General features: G+C 47.9%; 2 protein-coding genes across 2 annotated transcripts in view; both read left to right on the top strand.

Moving 5' to 3' along the window:
• Positions 1–10160, top strand: part of prkcea (protein kinase C, epsilon a) — a 29302-nt gene extending 19142 nt beyond the window's left edge. Inside the window, exons 3-8 of the mRNA XM_056296736.1 lie at positions 828–1001; positions 2576–2730; positions 3057–3195; positions 4467–4655; positions 7410–7556; positions 9642–10160. Coding sequence (XP_056152711.1) covers positions 828–1001; positions 2576–2730; positions 3057–3195; positions 4467–4655; positions 7410–7556; positions 9642–9791 — 954 coding nt within the window. The 3' untranslated portion in view covers positions 9792–10160. The remainder of the gene's footprint in view (positions 1–827; positions 1002–2575; positions 2731–3056; positions 3196–4466; positions 4656–7409; positions 7557–9641) is intronic.
• A 2111-nt stretch (positions 10161–12271) lies between these two features.
• epas1a (endothelial PAS domain protein 1a) lies at positions 12272–20584 on the top strand. Its single transcript, XM_056296862.1, has 9 exons — positions 12272–12408; positions 15459–15625; positions 16162–16433; positions 16563–16647; positions 16982–17082; positions 17755–17918; positions 18913–19019; positions 19347–19515; positions 20042–20584. Exons 1-9 carry the CDS (start codon positions 12383–12385, stop codon positions 20088–20090), a joined length of 1140 nt encoding a protein of 379 aa, XP_056152837.1. The 5' UTR covers positions 12272–12382; the 3' UTR covers positions 20091–20584.
• The last annotated feature ends 1304 nt before the right edge of the window (positions 20585–21888 follow it).

Genomic DNA, 21888 nt, shown 5'->3' with positions numbered 1-21888 from the left:
TGTCAATCATCCACCGTCTACGAACCCTGATTAAATCTATAGGCTGCGTTGTCCTTCTTAATAACTCTGTGACTGTGTGGACGTTAAAGCAGCTGTCAGGTGTGCTGCGCCAAGGTAAATTGGGCCCCCCCCAAAAATCTTTTCGCACCAGCTGCCACTGCTGGGCATGTGGAACTATTGTGTAGTGCAGCAAAACACTCACATTATTATTGCTGTTGCAAGAAAATGGAGGAAAATGAAAACAAGATGGAAAACAAGGCATCCGTCAAAAAAAGAAATCACAAAAAATGTCCAAAGAGCAAAGAAGATTTAGTGGTCTGCGAGCATCGCCAAGCTGAGCTTGCTACCAGAACAGCACGATGTACGAACTGCAGCTCCTCAACAGAAAGCAACCTGCCTACACTGTATAATTGTATTTGATTGGTGTCTTTCTGGCCAAAAAGGGAGCTATTACATTACATAAATAGACCACTCAAAAGAGTGCTCGTAACCAAAATGCTTAAAAGTTATTTTTCCTTATCTGATTTACTTGTTCAATCATCAGATTAATTGATATATAGATTACTTGATTACCCAGACAGTCATTAGTGACAGTCCTGCAGAATACACATACAATACTTCATAATCAGTAGTTGGCCTGAAGTTGCAGCCTGGCCTCAGCGAGGCACCGATAGTGTTTCACGTCCTAACCTCCCTCAAGCTGTCCTCCCTCTCTCCCTCGTCCTTCCTGACCTCCTTCCTTTCTCGCCCTCATTCTCCATGTTTCTCCATCTTGTCCTTCCATCTGCCCCCCCCCCCACACACACACCTCCTCCTCCTCCCTTCAGGTAATGTTGGCGGAGCTGAAGGGGACAGAGGAGGTGTACGCCGTCAAGGTGCTGAAGAAGGACGTGATCCTGCAGGATGATGATGTGGACTGCACCCTGACCGAGAAACGCATCCTGGCCCTGGCCCGCAGACACCCCTACCTCACTCAGCTCTACTGCTGCTTCCAGACACGGGTAGGGAAGGACACACACACACACACACACACACTCAACTGAGCTCTTCCTTGGCATCGGCACAGCATTTTCCAGTCATGGTGTTGGTGTGTATGCAGATTTGCTCCCTTCTCCTCTGTAGTCTAGCTGCAGCATGGTGCTGATAAAACATGGCAAGAACTGCGTGTTGTGAAAACACTGGCTGAGTAACAACACATTAGAATAATCTAGTCCACCCACCACTTCCTCAGGCTCACTGTAAATAAGAAGGTGAAGTCACGGAAGTGATCAGAGGACAGGACGGGGTCTGACGTAACTGAGATATCAGATAGGTCTGGTGGGTGTATCTGAAAGGGGGAGAATTTGACTTGGCAGTCTGACAGGAGGCTTTATGAGCAACCCCAGGATGTGAAATCCAGGATTTTGGTCTGAAACACTAAACGAGGCCATACACACAGCAGGTCTGCAGGGTGTTGTCATGAAGCTGGGAGAAAAAAAATCCAGAGGCAGAGTTCAATTTTGCAAAAGGTCACTCTTAGTTTTTCAGCTAAAAACAGACATGTTGGGCGTCCAGGTGGTGTAGCGGTCTATTCCGTTGCCTACCAACACGGAGATCACTGGTTCGAATCCTCATGTACCTCCGGCTTAGTTGGGCGTCCCTACAGACACAATTGGCTGTGTCTACGGGCGGGAAGCCAGATGTGGGTATGTGTCCAGGTCGCTGCACTAACGCCTCCTCTGGTCAGTTGGGGTGCCTGTTTAGGGGGAGGGGGAACTGGGGGGAATAGCGTGATCCTCCCACGCGCTATGTCCCCTGGCGAAACTCGTCACTGTCAGGTGAAAAGAAGCGGCTGGTGACTCCACATGTATCGGAGGAGGCATGTGGTAGTCTGCAGCCCTCCCCGGATCAGCAGAGGGGGTGGAGCAGTGACTGGGACGGATGGGAAGAGTGGGGTAATTGGCCGGATACAACTGGGGAGATAAAGGGGGGAAAAAACCCACCAAAAAAAATAGGTTGATTCAATTTAGCAAAAGGACACTTATGTTTTCAGTAAAAAAACAAAGATGTTAAAAACAGACCCCTCAGTAAGGCGGAGGAGTGCGGTACAGAACCACTGGTCCATGGTCCACGTGTACGTGTATCTTCCTTTCTTTTCTGGCTAAGCAAACCGTCTGTGCTGTAATGAATCACAATAATCAGCAAACGAAAGTTCTTAATTGGACGTGTTGTCAATAGATCCTTCAGCCCTAATTCCGTTCCTCTTCAGTTTAGCCAGACCAGGAAGTGGATTTTCCAATTGTTTCAGTTCTATTAATGAAAAACATCCAGCAACAGGACATCCCAAAGCACAACGACTAAGTGGAAAACTACAGCGAACGCCGTACGGATGAATTGCACTTCCTATCTATGCTTGGATAGAAATGAGGGCAAACTGTTTCTTGCCCCGGTGAACAAACTATGTGTCTGTCCTTCCTGTCTCTTTCACTCCCTCAATGTATTTCTCTCGTCTCACATTTTCTCCTCTCTCAATCTGTCTCTTTCCAATTCTTGTCTGTCCGTCTGTCTTACCCCTCTTTCCCCCCTGTTTCTCCAGGACCGTTTGTTCTTTGTGATGGAGTATGTGAACGGAGGAGACCTGATGTTCCAGATTCAGCGCTCCAGGAAGTTCGATGAACCCCGCTCTCGCTTTTATGCTGCCGAGGTCACCTCCGCCCTCATGTTCCTTCACCGCAACGGCGTGATTTACAGGTAAACCTCCCCTCTCCACCCATCCCACGGGGCCTTTTTAGCGTCTGTTAGCATCTGCTAGCATCTGTTATAGCATGACCTCTAATCCACAATTTCACCTTGAATCTTCAACGACTCATCTTGATGTACCTGATAACCTCTCTCACTCTCACTCTCTCTTTCTTTCTCTCACTCTCTCTCACTCTCTCACACTATCTCACTATCTCTCTCGCTCTCTCTCGCTCTCGGTCTCTCACACTCTGGTCTCTCTCTCTCTCTCTCTCAACGGCTCATCTTGATGTGCCTGATAACCTCTCTCTCTCTCTCTCTCTCTCTCTCTCCCTCAGGGATCTAAAGCTTGATAACATCCTGTTGGATGCAGAAGGCCATTGTAAACTGGCAGACTTTGGTATGTGCAAAGAAGGCATCATCAATGGCGTCACCACCACCACCTTCTGCGGCACACCCGACTACATCGCCCCCGAGGTGAGCTGAGCCCGGTCTGGAGCAGCTCAGCACTTTCAGATCTTTGAATACAAAACTATATGCAAACATCAGTGTTGAGTTGTCACTGCCTGGCACGGTAGCGCAGTGGTTAGTGCAGTTGCCTCACAGCAGGAAGGTCCTGGGTTTGAGCCCCAGGGTAGTCCAAACTTGGGGGTCGTCCTGGGTCCTCCTCTGTGTGGAGTTTGCATGTTCTCCGTGTGTCTGCGTGGGTTTTCTCCCACAGTCCAAAGACATCTAGGTCAGGTGAATCGGCTATACTAAATTGTCCTTAGGTGTGAATGTGTGTGTGTGTGTGTGTGTGTGTGGATGGGCCCTGTGATGGTCTGGCGGCCTGTCCAGGGTGTCTCCCCGCCTGCTGCCCAATGACTGCTGGGATAGGCTCCAGCGACCCTGAGAGCAGGAGAAGCGGTTTGGATAATGGATGGATGGATATCATGGCCTGTACATATATCTAATTTAGGCACATCCATATTTGATCTCTCTCTCTCTTCTTATCTTTATCTCTCAGAGTTCGGGGTCTTGCTTAAAGCAGTTTAGGGCACATAGATGTCGAAGGGCCGTTACGGGGATTGAGCTCATGAATGTGGCATTTTCATTCATGGGATAGTCTCTTTAAGGTTGTCCTGCTAATATGCATGTAAATTGTAATGGACGATATTACACTAATCAAGTGCCCTCATTTAGCATGCATATTAAGCCCACCCCTCCTCCTTTTGTATCAGCTTTGTTTCAGAATATTTTATGTGTAGCCAAAAGGTGGACTGGTGAGTTAGCACGACGACTTCAAAACTAAACAAATGGGCAAAAAAAATGGACCAACTTTTTTTGTCTTATTTACTTCACAAGTTTGTGAGTCGTGCATGAGTAGACTGGCGTTTCCTCCCCCTATGCACGCGAACACACACACACACACTCTCTCTCTCTCTCTCTCTCTCTCTCTCTTGCCCTCTCTCTCGCCCTCTCCCGCTCTCTCTCTCTCTCTCTCTCTCTCTCTCTCTCTCTCTCTCTCTCTCTCTCTCTCTTGCCCTCTCTCTCGCCCTCTCCCGCTCTCTCTCTCGCCCTCTCTCTCTCTCTCTCAGCCCCCCCTCTCACCCCCCCCTCTGCCTCTCTCTCTCTCTCCCTCTCTCTCTCATACACAGACATTATTGTGTTATGTTTCGGTTTTGCAGGAATTATAATATAGTGCCTCTTTTCTCTAACGGTCCAATGACTTAACCTCCACACGCCACCTGTTACCCGGCTGTGTTTAGATCCTCCAGGAGCTGGAGTACGGCGCATCGGTGGACTGGTGGGCCCTGGGGGTGCTGATGTACGAGATGATGGCTGGACAGCCTCCCTTTGAAGCGGACAACGAGGATGACCTTTTTGAGTCCATCCTGCATGACGACGTCCTCTACCCCGTCTGGCTCAGCAAAGAGGCCGTTTCCATCCTTCGAGCTGTACGTACCTGTTTGCTGTCACCGCACAACTCTTCTATCATTTCATTTTTTCCCCTGTCTTCTGCAGGAGAGTCGTGCAGATGTCAGTTCATCCTCTAAAGGTTGTGCATCCATGCATAGTGAGAGACCTGCACCATCGACACCCATGCTATTGTTAGCACAGTCTCTATAGTGGTCCAATGACTAAATGCTTAAATAGTGCTTTGTCAAGAGGCGTCGTTGGTCTTTTCATCTCAAAGAGGGAGCCGTTACTTTCATTCCTTCATTGTAACTTTTTTTCACACTGTATCTCATTTATCCTTGCTTTATTCATCCCTCTGGTGCTCAGTCTGATCAGCTTCATGGTCTCAGAAGTACCCTTAGATGATAGTGTATACCTCTCATGCTCTTTCCTGAAGAGTAATGCCTTTTCTATCTATAATTGATCACTCTCATCTCATACCTCCGTCTTCAGAGTCACGCGCATCAAAATCAAATTCCTTTTTTTAGGGGGCGTCCGAGTAGCGTGGAGGTCTATTCCGTTTCCTACCAACAGGGGGATCGCTGGTTTGAATCCCCGTGTTACCTCTGGCTTGGTCGGGCGTCCCTACAGACACAATTGGCCGTGTCTGCGGGTGGGAAGCTGGATCTGGGTATGTGTCCTGGTCGCTGCACTAGCGCCTCCTCTGGTCAGTCGGGGCGCCTGTTCGGAGGGGAGGGGAACTGGGGAATAGCGTGATCCTCCCACGCGCTATGTCCCCTTGGCGAAACTCCTCACTGTCAGGTGAAAAGAAGCGGCTGGCGACTCCGCGTGTATCGGAGGAGGCACGTGGTAGTCTGCAGCCCTACCCGAACCGGCAGAGGGGGTGGAGCAGCGACCGGGACGGCTCGGAAGAGTGGGGCAATTGGCCAGATACAACAGGGGAGATAAAGAGGGAAAAAAATCACAAACAAAAACAAAAAATGTTTTTCAACATCAGCGTTCAGTTTACACCGACACGGAGAAGAATTGAAGGGGGCGAGCGCACGGGTTAATGTAATAAGAGTTGAATCCTGACACCACTAGAGAGACAGGAGCTAATTTAGGCACAGTGCAGAAAAGACAGCAAAAAACAAAACAGCCGACGGCAAGCACATTCAGACACAGTCAATAACACTAGTAGAGTGTTGACCTGTTTCATCATCCTGCCACTACACCTCTCTTTTCACACCACCTACAGAGCTATTAAAGCCTCTGCTCCGCTATTGGCATCGCAGTGCTTCTCATTCAGCCGTCTGTCACAGCCACGTTCAAACTCGCTTCTCCGGGGATCGACATTCTCAAAATGCTCAGCCGAGCACCGTCTGGCCTCCGGAGGGCTATCTATATCAAGAGATTAATGAGGATTTTTTTTGGGGGGGGGGGGGGATAATATTTGAATTTCCCTGTCATCTATGTTTGAGTGCAGGCTCGGTCTTTGAAAAGCGCTGGTTTGCTGGCTCTCTTCTGCCGCCTGCCAGATTCGAGTCCAGTAGTGTTTTAACTCGCTTCCAAGAGCAAGACGGATGAGGTTTTCCATGCTATTACAATAGCGCCTTGCTAGTTTGTCAAGCACGGCAATAAAAATGTGATGCCTGCAAAATTTATCGCGCGTCCGTCCATTCCATTATCCAAACCGCTTATCCTTCTCAGGGTCGCGGGGATGCTGGAGCCTATCCCGGCAGGCATTTGGACGCAGGCGGGTAGACGCCCCGGACAGGCCGCCAGTCCATCACAGGGCCAACACACACACACACACACACACACACACACACACACACACACACACACACACACACACACACACACACACACACACATCCACACCTAGGGGCAATTTAGTACGGCCGAGTCACCTGACCTACATGTCTTTGGACTGGGGGAGGAAACCGAAGCACCCGGAGGAAACCCACGCAGACACGGGGAGAACATGCAAACTCCACACAGAGGATGACCCGGGATGACCCCCAAGGGTGGACTACCCCGGGGCTCGAAACAGGACCTTCTTGCTGTGAGGCGACTGCACTAACCGCCGTGCCATCATGCCACAGAACAAAACAGCTGATATTATAATTCATAAATAATTTTTTAACTTTCCTGTTATCAGTGTGAACATTCTGATAAAAAAGGGGCCTGCGGGTGGCGTGGTGGTCTATTCCATCACCTACCAACACGGGGATCACCGGTTCGAATCCCTGTGTTACCTCCGGCTTGGTCAGGAGTCCGTACAGACACAATTGGCCGTGTCTGCGGGTGGGAAGCCGGATGTGGGTATGTGTCCTGGTCGCTGCACTAACGCCTCCTCTGGTCGGTCGGTCGGGGTGCCTGTTCGGGGGGGAGGGGAGACTGGGAGGAATAGCATGATCCTCCCACGCACTACGTCCCCCTGGGGAAACTTCTCACTGTCAGGTAAAAAGAAGCGGCTGGCGACTCCACATGTATCGGAAGAGGCATGTGGTAGTCTGCAGCCCTCCCCGGATCAGCAGAGGGGGTGGAGCAGCGACCGGGATGGCTCAGAAGAGTGGGGGAATGGGCCAGGTACAATTGGGGAGAAAAAAAAGGCGGGGGGGGACTAGTTTTATTATACAATGCTGGGATTGGGAAACAAGAAAACCCAGCTTCTTAGTGTGTCTCCAGATAAAATAAGATCGGCGAGCACTTCGTCAGATTTCTCTGAAACTCTCCTTCCAAGGAAGTGCAGCTCCAACACAGAATAAGAATAGACTCCATCTGTCTCTCGGTCCCTGTTTATGTAGTTCATGACGAAGAACCCGGCCAAACGTCTGGGCTGTGTAGTGAGCCAGGGCTGCGAAGAGGCCATCAAAACCCACCCTTTCTTCAGAGAGATAGACTGGGTGCTACTGGAGCAGAGGAGAGTCAAACCACCCTTCAAACCACGTATTGTAAGTCATGCAAACACACACACACACACACACACACACACACACACACACACACACACGTACCCACATGCACACTGCCACATTTAAGTTGGGATTTGAATATACCACAGGAACTGGAAAAACGGGAATGGGGTCACCTTCATGTTTAAGGATCCGTGACCATTTTGCAGACACACACACACACACAGACATAAAAATGTGCATGCCTACACACACACACACACACACACACACACACATGCCAAAGTGGCATACAATAACATGCACACATTCCAGCATTCCCATAAAAGAATCTGCAGGCACAGGTTTGTTTTTGTTAAAGACTCCACATCACACACAACGAAGTGCGCTTTAGGGAGGAGAGAGAGAGTCGGAAGATGTCGCCCTAACCTCACTGTCTCGTGTTTGTTTGTGGTTCAGCCTGAGAGCGAAACATGTTCCTCTTTTCACCTCAAGATGAACCCCTCACTCTCTATATGCTTCTCTCTCTCTCCCTCTCTCAAATTCAAATTCAAATTCAAAATAGCTTTATTGGCATGAACAAAAAAGGCATTGCCGCTAAAGCAGTTTGCAGAAGATTCAGACCTTACATCACATATTAAATCTACATTAAATTCATATTACATCACATATTAAGTACATAGGTGGCATCACATAAGCAGGTTCCATAGTTTTGCCTACTGAAGCAGTCAAATTTTTTTTTTGCCATACAGTACAGTGCAATAAATATTGTACAGTTTAATACAATGACTTAATAGCATATCATTTTGGGGCTCTTATAGTGGTTGTGAGTCCCGCAGGCTGTGGCAGAGGCAGATATGTATTTAGCTGCCAGAGGAGCTGTTGCTCCTTCACCCAGGAGAACTGCCAGGTTCTCCTCTGGGCTTCACAGTAGGAAGTGGAAGTGTCTTACTGAAGAGAAGTTCTCACGGTGGAGGAGGAAGTGCATCTCTGTTTCTGCCTCCCCTGTCGAGCGGTGACCACATGTACGCTCCTCTCTGGGTAGCCATGTTTGTCTGTGTCTTCCTGTTTCTACCTGTATAGCCAGTTGGTGGTCACTGAGCCTGTATGTGGTCAGGATCCGTCTCTGCTTCGTATCTCTGACAGAGTGGAGATACTCGGCCAGTCTGTATACTCTGTTGAGGGTCAAATAACAGTTTGGTCTACTCTGGGTTTTAGTTTCATTTCTCCCCGATGTTCCAAATACAGATCTGTTAACGGATTCATAATTTGTGTTATTCTGCTGTGTTCTGAGGCGGTGCTGATGGGAGCCCGGTTGGTTAGCTTCACCATCAGCTACTCAGAGGACTGTTTTCAGGGTTCAGCTCTTGAGATTTTAATGCCTTGGATGGAAAGGTGTCTTTTGGGCTTGAATTTAGATGCGTCCAAAATGTTATGGGCCATTTTTGGGTGTTTAGCAGTAGTGGGAAACGCCCCAGTTCTGCTCGGCAGGCGTTATGTGCTGTCTTCCTTTGAACATTTAAACATTTTCTGCAGAATTCAGTGTGGAGGGCCTCTGTCAGGTGTTTGTCCCATGAGCCATGCTCTCTCTCTTTCTTTCTCTCCTCTCTCCCCTCTCTCTCTTCTCTCTCCTCTCTCTCGCTCTTTCCTCTCTCTTTCTCTCTCCTCTCTCTCTCGCTCTCTCCTCTCTCTCTCGCTCTCTCCTCTCTCTCTTGCTCTCTCTCTTCTGATGCTTTCTCTGTCTCTCTCTCCTCGCTTTCGCTCTCCTCCCTCTCGCTGTCTTCTCTCTCCTCTCTCGCTCTCTCCTCTCTCTTGCTCTCGTCTCTCCTGCTCTCTCTCTTCTGTCGCTTTCTCTGTCTCTCTCTCCTCTCTCTCGCTCTCTTTCTCTCTCTTTCTCTCTCTTTCTCAGTTGATATATGAATTGGTTGATTGATGGAAAATGAAGTCTTTATTGGACAAGTTATTGTGAAGGAGTGACTTTGTTCATATTGTTCATATTGTTAAAAAGATGTCAGGTCTGTTATTTGGGTTTTTTTTGTTAAAGACTTGTTTTAAAATTCTCTCTCTCCCTTTCTCCCTCTCTCTCTCTCTCTCTCTCTCTGCCGCTCCGCTGTGCCTCTGCAGAAGACCAAAAGAGATGTGAATAACTTCGACCAGGACTTCACTAAGGAGGACCCTGTGTTGACACCCACAGACGAGGCCATCGTACGACAGATCAACCAGGAGGAGTTCAAAGACTTCTCCTACTGCGCCCCCGAGGAGACACTGACCTAACACTTCACACCGTGCACGCACGCACGCACACACACACACACACACACACACACACACACACACACACACACACACACACACACACACACACACGACAACCTATTATGATTCATACCCGCAGGCATGCACTGGCAAACACACACACACAGATACACACACACACGTTATATAGCACAGACACACAAAACACAGATCCCTTCACAAATACACACGCTGCACACACAACACGGTCACTCCTTTACTTTGAAGCTATTGGTTGTTGTTACTTTAATATTATTTACTGCATTGTGTTGTTCTTGTTGCCTGGCTTTATAATGAATATGACTATGAATATGAATACACATATATGTATACACACACACACACACACACACACACACACACACACACACACACACACACACACACACAGAGATCAATATACACTAAAGCTGACTCGCACACAGGCACTCTCGTACACCTACTCAGCAAACAGTCGAACACCGATTTGCACACATACACAAACACCTACACACACCGACGTGCTCATGTGCACACCCAGAAAAACACAAGCACAAAGACCCACACACACACACACACACACACACACACACACACAGACTCTGGTTGCTTCTTCCGCCCAACACCTGTACACACGTGGACTGTGGGTGATGGGTGCAGGGGCTTGTACATAGCTTGTGTTGAGTGGCTGTATTGTGTTGGTGTTGTCTGCTAGTGAAGGTGAGTGGTGGTGCATGGAGAACCCTACCTGTGTAAAACTCTTAATGTGGACCAGTCGGCCCAAATACCCTTTTGTGCAATACCTTGACTATAAATATAGGTTTTTATTTTCCTCTGTTTATTTGCTAGTTGTTGTTTTTTTTGTTTTGTTGCCCCGTTTGTTTTTTTGTTATTTCGTGTTGTTCGGAGTTCATTTTTCCCCTCAAAGTGTATTCGATCAGATACGTGGTATGACTGAATCTGTGTTCGATATTTGTTTAGTTTTTATTACGTTTTCATTTTTACAGTGTTGTTTCTTACATTACATCTCACTACCTTTCGCCGATTCAGTCCACGCGCACACACGCACGCACACACACACGCACACATCCTATTTCATACCGTCTCTATGTACAAAGTGAATCGTGAAATCAAGTTACAGGCTAATTAACTAATTATGTGGAGGAGAGTGTTACAGGCGACCTTTGACTTTGCAAACAGGTGCAGCAGTGAAATGTGTCCTTTGGGGGAAATATCTCAGTTTTCATGTGGTTCCATCCATTGTTATCTGTTACTTTCAGTTACAGTGAGGCGTCTGAGTCAGTGCTCGCCTCGTGAGTGCGCTCGCCCGCGTGCGTTTAGTCATGAATGTACATTATCATTTGGTGTGAATGAGTGAATTTTCGTTTCCTTATTTGGTCTTTTGACTTTCGTCCTCATCATTTTCGTTTCCATAGTTACCATCAGTATTCTCTGCTTGATCCCCCCCCCCTTTTCCCCTTCCCCACCCGACCCTCAGCATCCATCTCATTCAGCCAAAATCACTTGCCTGCTTTTCTGACTTGCTTTTTTCTTCTTTTTTTCCATGAATGGCTTTGTATTCTTTTGGCTCTCTCTCTTCTTTTTTATTATTATTATTATTATTATTATTATTATTATTATTATTGCTATTATTGTCATTATTCTTGTAAAATGTATCTGGAGGAAACATTTGTGTACAATACTACAACTACTCTATTGATAGGTCTGTTACAACACCCTGGTAGCAGGAAATGTGGAAAACCAGCAGTTGAATTACCTCTCATTTCACACCAATGCAGAAATGCATGCATACACACATTTGCAATCACAGAAAAACATACTTGCAGATACACACTCGTGCACATACACACACACACACACACACACACATACAAATATACATTGCTACCCTCCTACCCCCCCCCTTCTCTCTCGCGTACACGCAAATGCACACACAGAGAAAGGACTGTAGTTGTGTGTACTGTACAGTGTTTGACGGGTGAGCTGGTTGCTCTGTGTGCTGTAGAGTTAGTGCGTAGTGAAGCTTTGTGCACCCAGGGTTAGGGCTGTTCCTGGTCACACTATCTTACTCTGTGCCAAATGTAGTGTAACAGCCGGGCTAGTCCTGTCTGGTCAGACTCCAATAAAAAACACTGAGCTGTCTATACATCAGCGCTTGCCTCCTTTGTGTTTTCTTCCTCTTTTTTTTTTTTTTTTTTTTGTTGTTGTTGCAGTTTTTGGTGTGTAGGTGGGTTACTGTGAAAGAGAAGCAAATAGGTGAAGGTAGAGCAGTGCAGTATTGTGCAGATCACGAAGGAGGAGAGGAAAGGGAGGTTGCCTCTGCCGGCCACCTGACCTATAGCGTGGCTTTGTTTGGATGGGGCTGTCTGTGATGTGCACGCTGGGAGCGCGCACGGTAACGACTCATCAATCAAGACATCCTCACTTGCCCTGTGCCTCTCGGCAAGGCGTTAGCCGAGCCTCTGCCTAATCCTGTGGAGAGATTTACAGGGCTGCGAAGCCCTGCCGTTTCCTTCTTTTGGGGAGCCAAGTTTTAACACCGCCACCGGGAAAAGCCACGTTTTGACGGGATGACAGCAGACAGGGAGAAGAGAAGGTAAGTCCCATTTCATTTAATAGTGAACAGGCCTGTGATTTCTTCATTTTGAGAAGTATGTTTAGCCCGCAGCTCTCTCTGTACTATTTCTATAACCTACGAATGGACGATGATTTATTTCGAACATGTGAATAAGCAGTATATAACATACAGATAAGCCATTGCCAATAATCTGAAGTGATCAACAAATCCACACATCACACTCGGCGGGCAAATCTCCCTACGCATCAGCTTATTTGTTACATGCTCAAAGAAGAGTAGGAGGAAGTGTACACTTATTTTTTCCCCCATCCCTTCTCACCTACTCTTGAGTAAATTCAGCCGCTGTACATTACAAACTCACTTCCCACTGTGCTGTGTGGTTCAATTGCAATGCAAGTTGTGTTGCACAATGCAAACTCCACTACTGGGAACAATAAGAGAGAGAGAGAGAAAAACACACATATCAAAAACACACGAGAGAAAGAAAAAGAAAAGAAGAAAAAGGAAACCCATCCTAGTGCCGTGTACCGAGAATAAACAGATCTCAGTGCTACGTACAACCCAAATATCCGCTCGGTGTCACAGTAATAAGAGATGTTTGGAGATAAATGAAACCGAGACAGTAACACAACCGGTCATCGTCCCGGTATCTCTTGATGATCAGGCCTGCGTACTTCTTCTTGAGCTGTGTAATGTTTGTTCTCTGTTTGAGCTCCATGCTCACCCTGCTCTACACTTGCACCCCACAGATTGCAATGCCCCTGCTCTTTATGTGCCGACACATAATTTCTTTAAAATCTAATTATTTTCCCCCTTTCGATCTGAGAATATGTTTTGCGCGTTACTCGGTAGGAGGTTGTTTCTTGCTCGGAACATTATTTGTGCTGTGTTAAACTCTACCAAATCCCTGAACTCCAAGGCACTTGACTTTAAAAACAGCTTGTTGGTGTGTTCATGATATCCTACATTGTTAACCGTCCTCATGGCTCTTTTTTTTGTAGTATGCATAAAGGTTGTAGGTTGGTTTTGTAGATGTTAACGTATACCTCCACACAGTAGATCAGATAGGGTAAAATAAATGGACAACACAGAGGGTATAAGGATGTATTATCCAAAATGTGACTTGCTTTTCTCCTTGCCAGCTTTGCTCGCACATATGTTATGTGAGGTTTCCAGCAGATTCTGTGGTCTAGTATCACACCGAGGAATTTATTTTCATATACTCTTTCTACATTTCTCTTTATACCTTACTGACATTCTTAAACTCACATACCCAGCCGTGTAAAACCTACAGTTGGTTTTTTTTAATGGATTATTATTATCATTATAATAATTCTGGCTTCCTCCCACAGTCCAAAGACATGCAGGTCAGGTGAATCGGCCGTACTGAATTGTCCCTAGGTGTGAATGTGTGTGTGTGTGTGTGTGTGTGTGTGTGTGTCTGGGCCCTGTGATGGCCTGGCAGCCTGTCCAGGGTGTCTCCCCACCTGCCACCCAGTGACTGCTGGGATAGGCTCCAGCATCCCCGTGACCCTAATTAGCATAAGCGGCTTGGCTAATGGATGGATGGATGGATGCTCTTTCTAGCTGGACATTACCTATCACTACTTTTACTTTGGTGTTTATTTTATAATTTCCGAACAACATAAACTTTGTTTTGTCCAGATTTAAGGGTAATTTGTTTTTATCAAACCACTGTTTTAATTTTTCAATTTCTCTGGTGGTCACCTCCAAATGCTGGTGTAAATTCTCACCAGAACAAAATATATGCGTGTCATCCACAAATAAAACGAATTTCAATATTTTTGACATCTTGCCTATATCATTTAAGTACAGAATGAACAGTATTGGACTTAAAACCGACCCCTGGGGTACACCATAAGTAATATGACGATTTATGTTCGCCTTAATAACTAATATGTTACAGTCCTTTTCTTGGGGACGTTGGTAAAGTTGGCGTCCCTAAGAAAAGGAAAGACTTGAATGTCTTCATTTAAACTCGGTACACTTTTATCTCGGCAACACAGTAACAAGGAAGGCGTCCGGATAGCATAGCAGTCTATTCTGTTGCCTGCCAACACGGGGACTGCTGGTTCGAATCCCTGTGTCCTGATGCATGCTCAATAATCCAGGTAAAAATAATCAAAGAAGGTTGAATCAGTTCATCTGGACACAACATTTATTAACAGACTCGTTTCATCACTCATCTAAGTGACCTCTTCAGCCTAAACTGACTGCAGGCGTCCCTACCCCTTATAAACAACACAGCACAATACAGTTGCCTAATACACCGACGACCAGTTTCCTATGCAAGTATGGGTGTGACCTTTAGCTAGACTTTCCATCGAGACTCTAGTTAATGGGCACACCCATATTAGCACAAGAAACTGGCCGTTGGTTTCAGGCGTTACACATCTATCGCCATTTTACGATGCTGCGATTGCAGCAATCCCTAATCCTCTGTGAAAAGTACACCTGGCCTCTGAAACGCTATTTAAAGTTCACATCCATATATTTGCATATGAAACTGGTGATTGGTTTCAGTTGTTAGGCAACTGTATTGTACAGTATTGTTTATAAGGGGTGGGGACACCTGCAGTCAGTTTAGACTGAAGAGGTCACTTAGATGAGTGATGAAACGTATCTGTCCATAAACGTTGTGTCCAGATGAACTGATTCAACCCTCTTTGATTCGAATCCCTGTGTTACCTCCGGCTTGGTCGGGCATCCCTAGACACAATTGGCCGTGTCTGTGGGTGGGAAGCCGGTTGTGGGTATGTGTCCTGGTCGCTGCACTAGGGCCTCCTCTGGTCAGTCGGGGCGCCTGTTCAGGGGGGGAGGGGGGACTGGGGGGGAATAGCGTGATCCTCCCATGCGCTACGTCCCCCTGGTGAAACTCCTCACTGTCAGGTGAAAAGAAGCGGCTGGCGACTCCACATGTATCGGAGGAGGCATGTGGTAGTCCGCAGCCCTCCCCGCATCGGCACGAGTGCAGAGGCCTGAGGATTGGTGTGACGCCGACTTACTTCCCTCTCTTTTATCGTGCAACTTGGACTCTTTCTGACCAGGGCCATAAGTCGTGAGGCGGCGAGGAGGAGACGCAGGGTGGAGTCGGATGTATTCAGCGACTTGGTCCATCTCTTGCCCCTCCAATCTTCCCCACAAACACAGCTTGACAAACCCTCGATCATCCGCCTCACCATCAGCTACATCCGCACACGCACGCTGCTCACAGGTAAGACTGAGGGGCCATTATGTCCGTCTGACTTACAGGAGTAGACTGATGATAATGACGATAATGACGATAATGATGATGAATGGAAGATAACATGCTGCGGGATATGAATCATTTCACAAGACAGAGTAATATCGTGAATGAGAACATTCACAGACAAGACAGAGTAATATCTGTGAATTTGTTCGATTCACTTATGCTGCTCACGTACCGTCTTATGCACCCTAACAACGTGTTGTATTGTATCTGCAGCACACCGCACACCCCGAGCAGAATATAAACTTTGTGATATCCGCCATTCACTGGATAGAGGAAATTAGAAACGCTTATTATTCCCACGGTGGAGCTTGTTTTTCACGGCTGCGCCAGAAAGATCAGCCAGCACTGGGCGGCAACACAGTCAGCGAGGCTGTAGGAAATCCCAGATGTAGGCAGAACGGGCAACCTGAACAGGAAATGCGGCCTGACAGACACACTACAGACACCCTACAGACACACTACGCACTATTAAGTCATCACCAGTTTCTCTGTCTCAGGCATCGCTGGTATGCACAGGGAGGCCAGCCAAAGAACGAATTACAGACAGATGTTGGACGCCGGAGAGGAAGACCTTTATTTAGAGAAGGGAGAGAATAGAGGCCAAAAGCACAAGGCGGAGAAGGTCAAGGAAGGAGTCGAGGCCTTGGGGCTGACGGAGGAGACCGATCTGTACCTGAGGACACTCGAGGGCTTTTTAATGGTGGTGTCTGCGGATGGAGACATCATTTTCCTCTCTGACAACGTCCGCACATACATGGGCTTGACTGAGGTACGGCACTCGCACAGTCACACACACACATACACACACACACTCAAACCAGCCCTCGCAAACAGTTTTGTGCATGACTGTATGTGCATGTAGACCTGAAGTGTGTATCGCACATGCGTTTCTGCACAGGCTGAGCTGATGGGATGCAACATCTATGAATTTACTCATCCCTGTGACCACGAGGAGATCAAAAATAACCTCTGTCTTTCAGCAGGTGAGTATGTCTGTGTGCGTGGGTACATGTGTGTGCGTGTGTGTGTTTTTTATGGCATCAGCCTCTATTATAAATCTTCCCAAAGTGTGAATGAACGTGTAATGTCAGTATTGTGGGTGTTAAGAGTCCGTTTCCGTTGGAGTTTGTGTGCATCGTTTCGCTGAAGGGGCGATTTCAGGGAGAGTAATGGAAAGGGGGGGGGGGAGTACCTTTCCTCTACAGCCATCAAATGGTCACCCTTCATTTCCCCCTGTGCTGTCAGAGTAAACTGTGAGAGGAAATGACAAAGGCACCATATAGCCCCTGTGGTCAAATAACCGCACGTTGGTTTCAGGGTGTTACTGGCGGGGGGATAAGAGAGACTTCGTCATGAGGATGTGCAGCACGTTGACACAGACTGGAAGGACCACAAACCTTAAGTCAGCCACTTGGAAGGTGAGAGTAACCGTAGTACGAGTCCCGTGCACGCTCCGTGCACGTACACCGTCAGCAGTAGGGGTTTACTGCTGCCGTTGTGTTGATACCGTCATGATACTGTGGATGCTCTGGATACAAAACGCTGATCACATGGTGTACACACCACCCGAATTGGAGAAAAAAATCCGGCCAATTACCCCACTCCTCCGAGCCGTCCCGGTCTCCGCTCCACCCCCCTCTGTCGATCCGGGGAGGGCTGCAGACTACCACATGCCTCCTCCGATACACGTGGAGTCGCCAGCCTCTTCTTTTCACTTGACAGTGAGGAGTTCCACCAGGGGGATGTGGCGTGTGGGAGGATCACGCTATTTCCCCCAGTTCCTCCTCCCCCCTGAACAGGTGCCCCGACTGACCAGAGGAGGCGCTAGTGCAGCGACCTGGACACATACCCACATCCGGCTTCTGACCCGCAGACACGATCAATTGTGTCTGTGGGGACGCCCGACCAAGCCGGAGGTAACACAGGGACTCGAACCGGCGATTCCCGTGTTGGTAGGCAACGGAATTGATCGCTACATTACCTGTATGACCCCAACACGAGGTTCTTTGACCTCAGTAGGTTTTATTGTATAATAATTCTATAATCCATTCGTGTGACTTATTCTATGATGATTCTCCTCCACCAACCAGGTTCTCCGCTGTCAGGGCCGTGTGAAGGTGTGTGTGCCTCCCTCCTCTCCCTCCTGCCTGCTCCTCACCTGCCAGCCCTTGCCCCTCTCACACAGACTCCTCAGCACACACACATTCACCAGCCAGCACAGCTTGGACATGAGGTTCACACACTGTGACCACAGGTGGTTATACAGACGAAAAACAATTACGACTTTCACAAAGGCCAGCAGAGAGACGCACACACACACACACACACACATGCAACACACACAGATACACAAACGCACACTGAATAAGGCGCTTGCATCGACTTGTTTCGATGCATGCTCAATAATCCAGGTGAGCAAATCAAAGCAGGTCGGAGCAGGTCATCCGGATACAATGTTTATCGACAGATACATTTCATCACTCAGCTACACCTTCAGACATCTCCAGACATCTTCAGACATCTTCAGGCTAAACTGACTGCAGGTATACCCACCCCTTATACACAACACAGCTGCATAACGACCGAAACCAGCGACCGGTTTCATATGCAAATGTGGGCGTGGCCATTAACTAGAGTTTCAATGGCCATGCGTACTGTTCACAGCGGAATCGGGGAGTAGTTGCAATCACAGCATTGTAAGATGGTGACAGATGTACTCTTGGTCCAACCCAAGGATCGGGTCCGCCGGCACAAACAGATCAATAGTGTAAGTGCCATCTTACAATGCTGTGATTGCAAACCTTCCCAAATCCTTTGTGAGTAGTCCACATGGCCACTGTAACTCTAATTAATGGTCACACTTATATAGCTGCATATGAAACTGGTTGTTGGTTTCGGTCGTGTATTGTTTATAAGGGGCCGGGGTACCTGCAGTCAGTTTAGACTGAAGATGTCAGTATCTGTCAATGAAGCCTTGTATCCAGATGAGCCGATTCAACCGTCTTTGGCACATTTACTGGTATTACTATACTGTGATAACCGCTTAGCACTGTAAAGTACCCTCCGTCCTGTTTCTAATCAGTATTAGTGCTGTCAAACGGTTCTTCGTGGAGGAATTAGGAGCGCAGCACTTTTACTTTTACTCATGCTTGTCTATGCGTGTGTGTGTGTGTGTGTGTGTGTGTGTGTGTGTGTGTGTGTGTGTGTGTGTGTGTGTGTGTGTGTGTGTGTGTGTGTGTGTTCTGCAGGGTGACAGTGCTTTTGGGTTACAGTCCCGTGGAGCTCCTGGGTCGCTCGCTGTACGTTCTCTGTCACACACAGGACGCAAACTGCCTGAGCAAGAGCCATGTGGACTGTGAGTTTTGGGCCGCATGCAGGAACATACATATTTGCAGAGACATACCCGCCAACCCCACCCCAGACACCGACACAGCGCCCCTACACATGCACGCACATACGTACACATGCACGCAAATACACAGGACACAACAAAACAGCGTGCTCCTTAATCCACACCCCACACTCCCATGTACGCAAACCCCCTGTCGTTCGGACCTAATTTCCCTTCATATTCTCTCTTGCTATCATTATTCTCTCTCTCTTTTATTGCTCCCCTTAATCTCTCTCTCTCTCTCTCTCTCTCTCTCTCTCTCTCTCTCTCTCTCTCTCTCTCTCTCTCTAGTGTGCTCTAAAAGCCAATCGGTGAGCGGACAGTACAGGATGCTGGTGAGAGGTGGGGGTTACGTGTGGGTGGAGACTCACAGTGCGATCATCTCCACCGCCCCCCGCTCTAAGTTTAACCCCAGAGTCCAGCAGTCTCTCTGCGTCCTCTGTGTTACCTATGTCCTCAGGTAGGGGCACGCCTCTTCTCCAGCAACACAGATAACGGGTAAATTGTAAAAAAAAAAAAAACACACACACACAAAAAAACAACAACCACAAAAATAGACAACTGCACACTGTGTGCAACTGCATGTGAGGAGCAAATGCAGCTGCAGACGACGTCTATGTGTGTTTTTCTAACAGAGGATCCTGTCTTGTTTCCCCTGCCTCGCCCATCACTAACAAGACTAACATGTTGATCAGAAGCAGAATCGTGTTTATCGGCCGTGTAGGTTCGCACGCATACGTGGAGTTTGACTCCGGTTTCGCGGCCCTCTCGGTGTCAGCAACTGTGTGGCTATCCTCATGCAACTCCCATGTAGTTGTGCAACGTCTACATCTTATTCTCCGGTTTTAGCAGAGGGTAACAGTGGGGTTTCAAAATACGGCGTATCACTGACAAAAGATTTTTAGTGCACAGACTTGCATAACTGTAATGATTTCTTCCATATGCGTGTGTATGCGTGTGTGTGCGTGTGCATGCGTGTGTTACAGCGGCGTGGAGGAGCCATGCTTGCAGCTCTCTGTGGAGCAGTACGTCTAGGTGAAGATTTGTCGACATCCACTCCGCTTACTTCTCCTTCACGTCTGCCATTAGCGTCGGATGATAGAAATGTAATTTGACGGAGCATAAAATGACTAAATGTGAACGCACCCAGCATGCGCCGAAGATGTAGTCAGCCGAAGTAGGGACGCATTTGGCGCCATTGACGACTAAATGTAAATCCAAACCAGAAACTATGTCGGCGGAGAGTGTGAGCCTTTAATGACTGATCCAGTCCAGCAGCACATGCAAATCAGACAGGTGGCTGCTGGCTTGTTTTTGATTTACTTGTTGAAAATAAATCGTCAGGACACTTCAGACCGGGGGGACCGGCGAGAGGAGAGGTTAACGGGTCGATTCAACGGAGGCGGAGATGTGGGTGGCGTTTTGGCACATGTGGAAGAGACAGGGAGAGAGCGTTTTCAGTGTCTATACGCTGAAGAGTACATCGCTGTGCATCCCTCCTGTCTTTTCTGCGGACGTGGTGTGAAAAACAAAACCCCCCCATCAAAATAAAACGTTTAAACTCAGTTTCCCTCCCTTTGTGTGTCACAGTATCCACCACAAGTCTCTCTCTGCGTGTGTGTGTGTGTCTGTGTTTGTTTGTGTCAACCTCAGATTTACGGTGAGCGTCGCATCTGATGTTTTCTAATGTGATGCGTGAAACCGGATCAGAATATATAAGTTTTGTGGATACGGTTGCAAATATTTCAACCATGCGATTATCGGAGGTTTTCGCTGCATCGCAGACTCAAATTAGACCTGAGTCAGTGCAAATGAAAGGAACAAGTCTGTTTTTCATACTTTCAGTATCAGATGTCTAGAAAGGGAAATGTGGGGAAACGTGTGGTGGTCTATTCCGTTGCCTACCAACACGGGGATCGCCGGTTCGAATCCCCGTGTTACCTCCGGCTTGGTCGGGCATCCCTACAGACACAATTGGCCATGCCTGCGGCCAGGAAGCCGGATGTGGGCATGTGTCCTGGTCGCTGCACTAGCGCTTCCTCTGGTCGGTCAGGGTGCCTGTTTGGGGGGGAAACTGGGGGGGAATAGCGTGATCCTCCCACGCGCTACCTCCCCCTGGTGAAACTCCTCGCTGTCAGGTGAAAAGCAGCGGCTGGTGACTCCCCGTATATCGGAGGAGGCATGTGGTAGTCTGCAGCCGTCCCCGGATCGGCAGCGACCGGGACAACTCGGAAGAGTGGGGTAATTAGCCGGATATAAGTGGAGAGAAAAAGGGGGGGGGTGTGGAGTACATCGGCGAAGATGCACACAAAAGCATATTAAATTGAAGATTAATGAAAACAAACCCTGCTTGGATCAAGCTCGGCTTAGAAACTAAGATAGAGACGACATAAAGAAAGCCAACCACTCACTAAGATGGGTTTTTTTAACCCACTGAACTCCCGTTTCAACTGAGTTGAAATTGGAAATATGAAGGCTTTGGCTGAGAGGCGGTTGACAGTTGCAGGCAGGGTTTGCATCTGTTGACAAAACTGAGCTGCTACTATCAGCCGCACGACCTCTCCCTGACCTCTCTGGACCTGACCGTACTTCCTGTCGAGGGTTCCACCGGGGTCACCTGACGCATAGGGTGACTTCGGCTGATCTGTCTATCCGAAACAGAAACACACACACACGCTTACACACACACACACACACACACACACGCTTACACACATGCAAAATATCAACGATAATGAGGGGATGTGAACAGAAACAAGCCAGCCAAAACCACAGTTTCCTGACTAGCAGCAACTGATAGGAGAGTTCTCGTGGGAACTTTTTCAACCTTTTA

Source organism: Lampris incognitus, chromosome 17 (assembly GCF_029633865.1).
Source record: "Lampris incognitus isolate fLamInc1 chromosome 17, fLamInc1.hap2, whole genome shotgun sequence".
Lineage (NCBI taxonomy): Eukaryota > Metazoa > Chordata > Actinopteri > Lampriformes > Lampridae > Lampris > Lampris incognitus.
The sequence above is the reverse complement of the archived record's forward strand: the minus strand, read 5'-3'. Positions and strand labels throughout refer to the sequence as shown.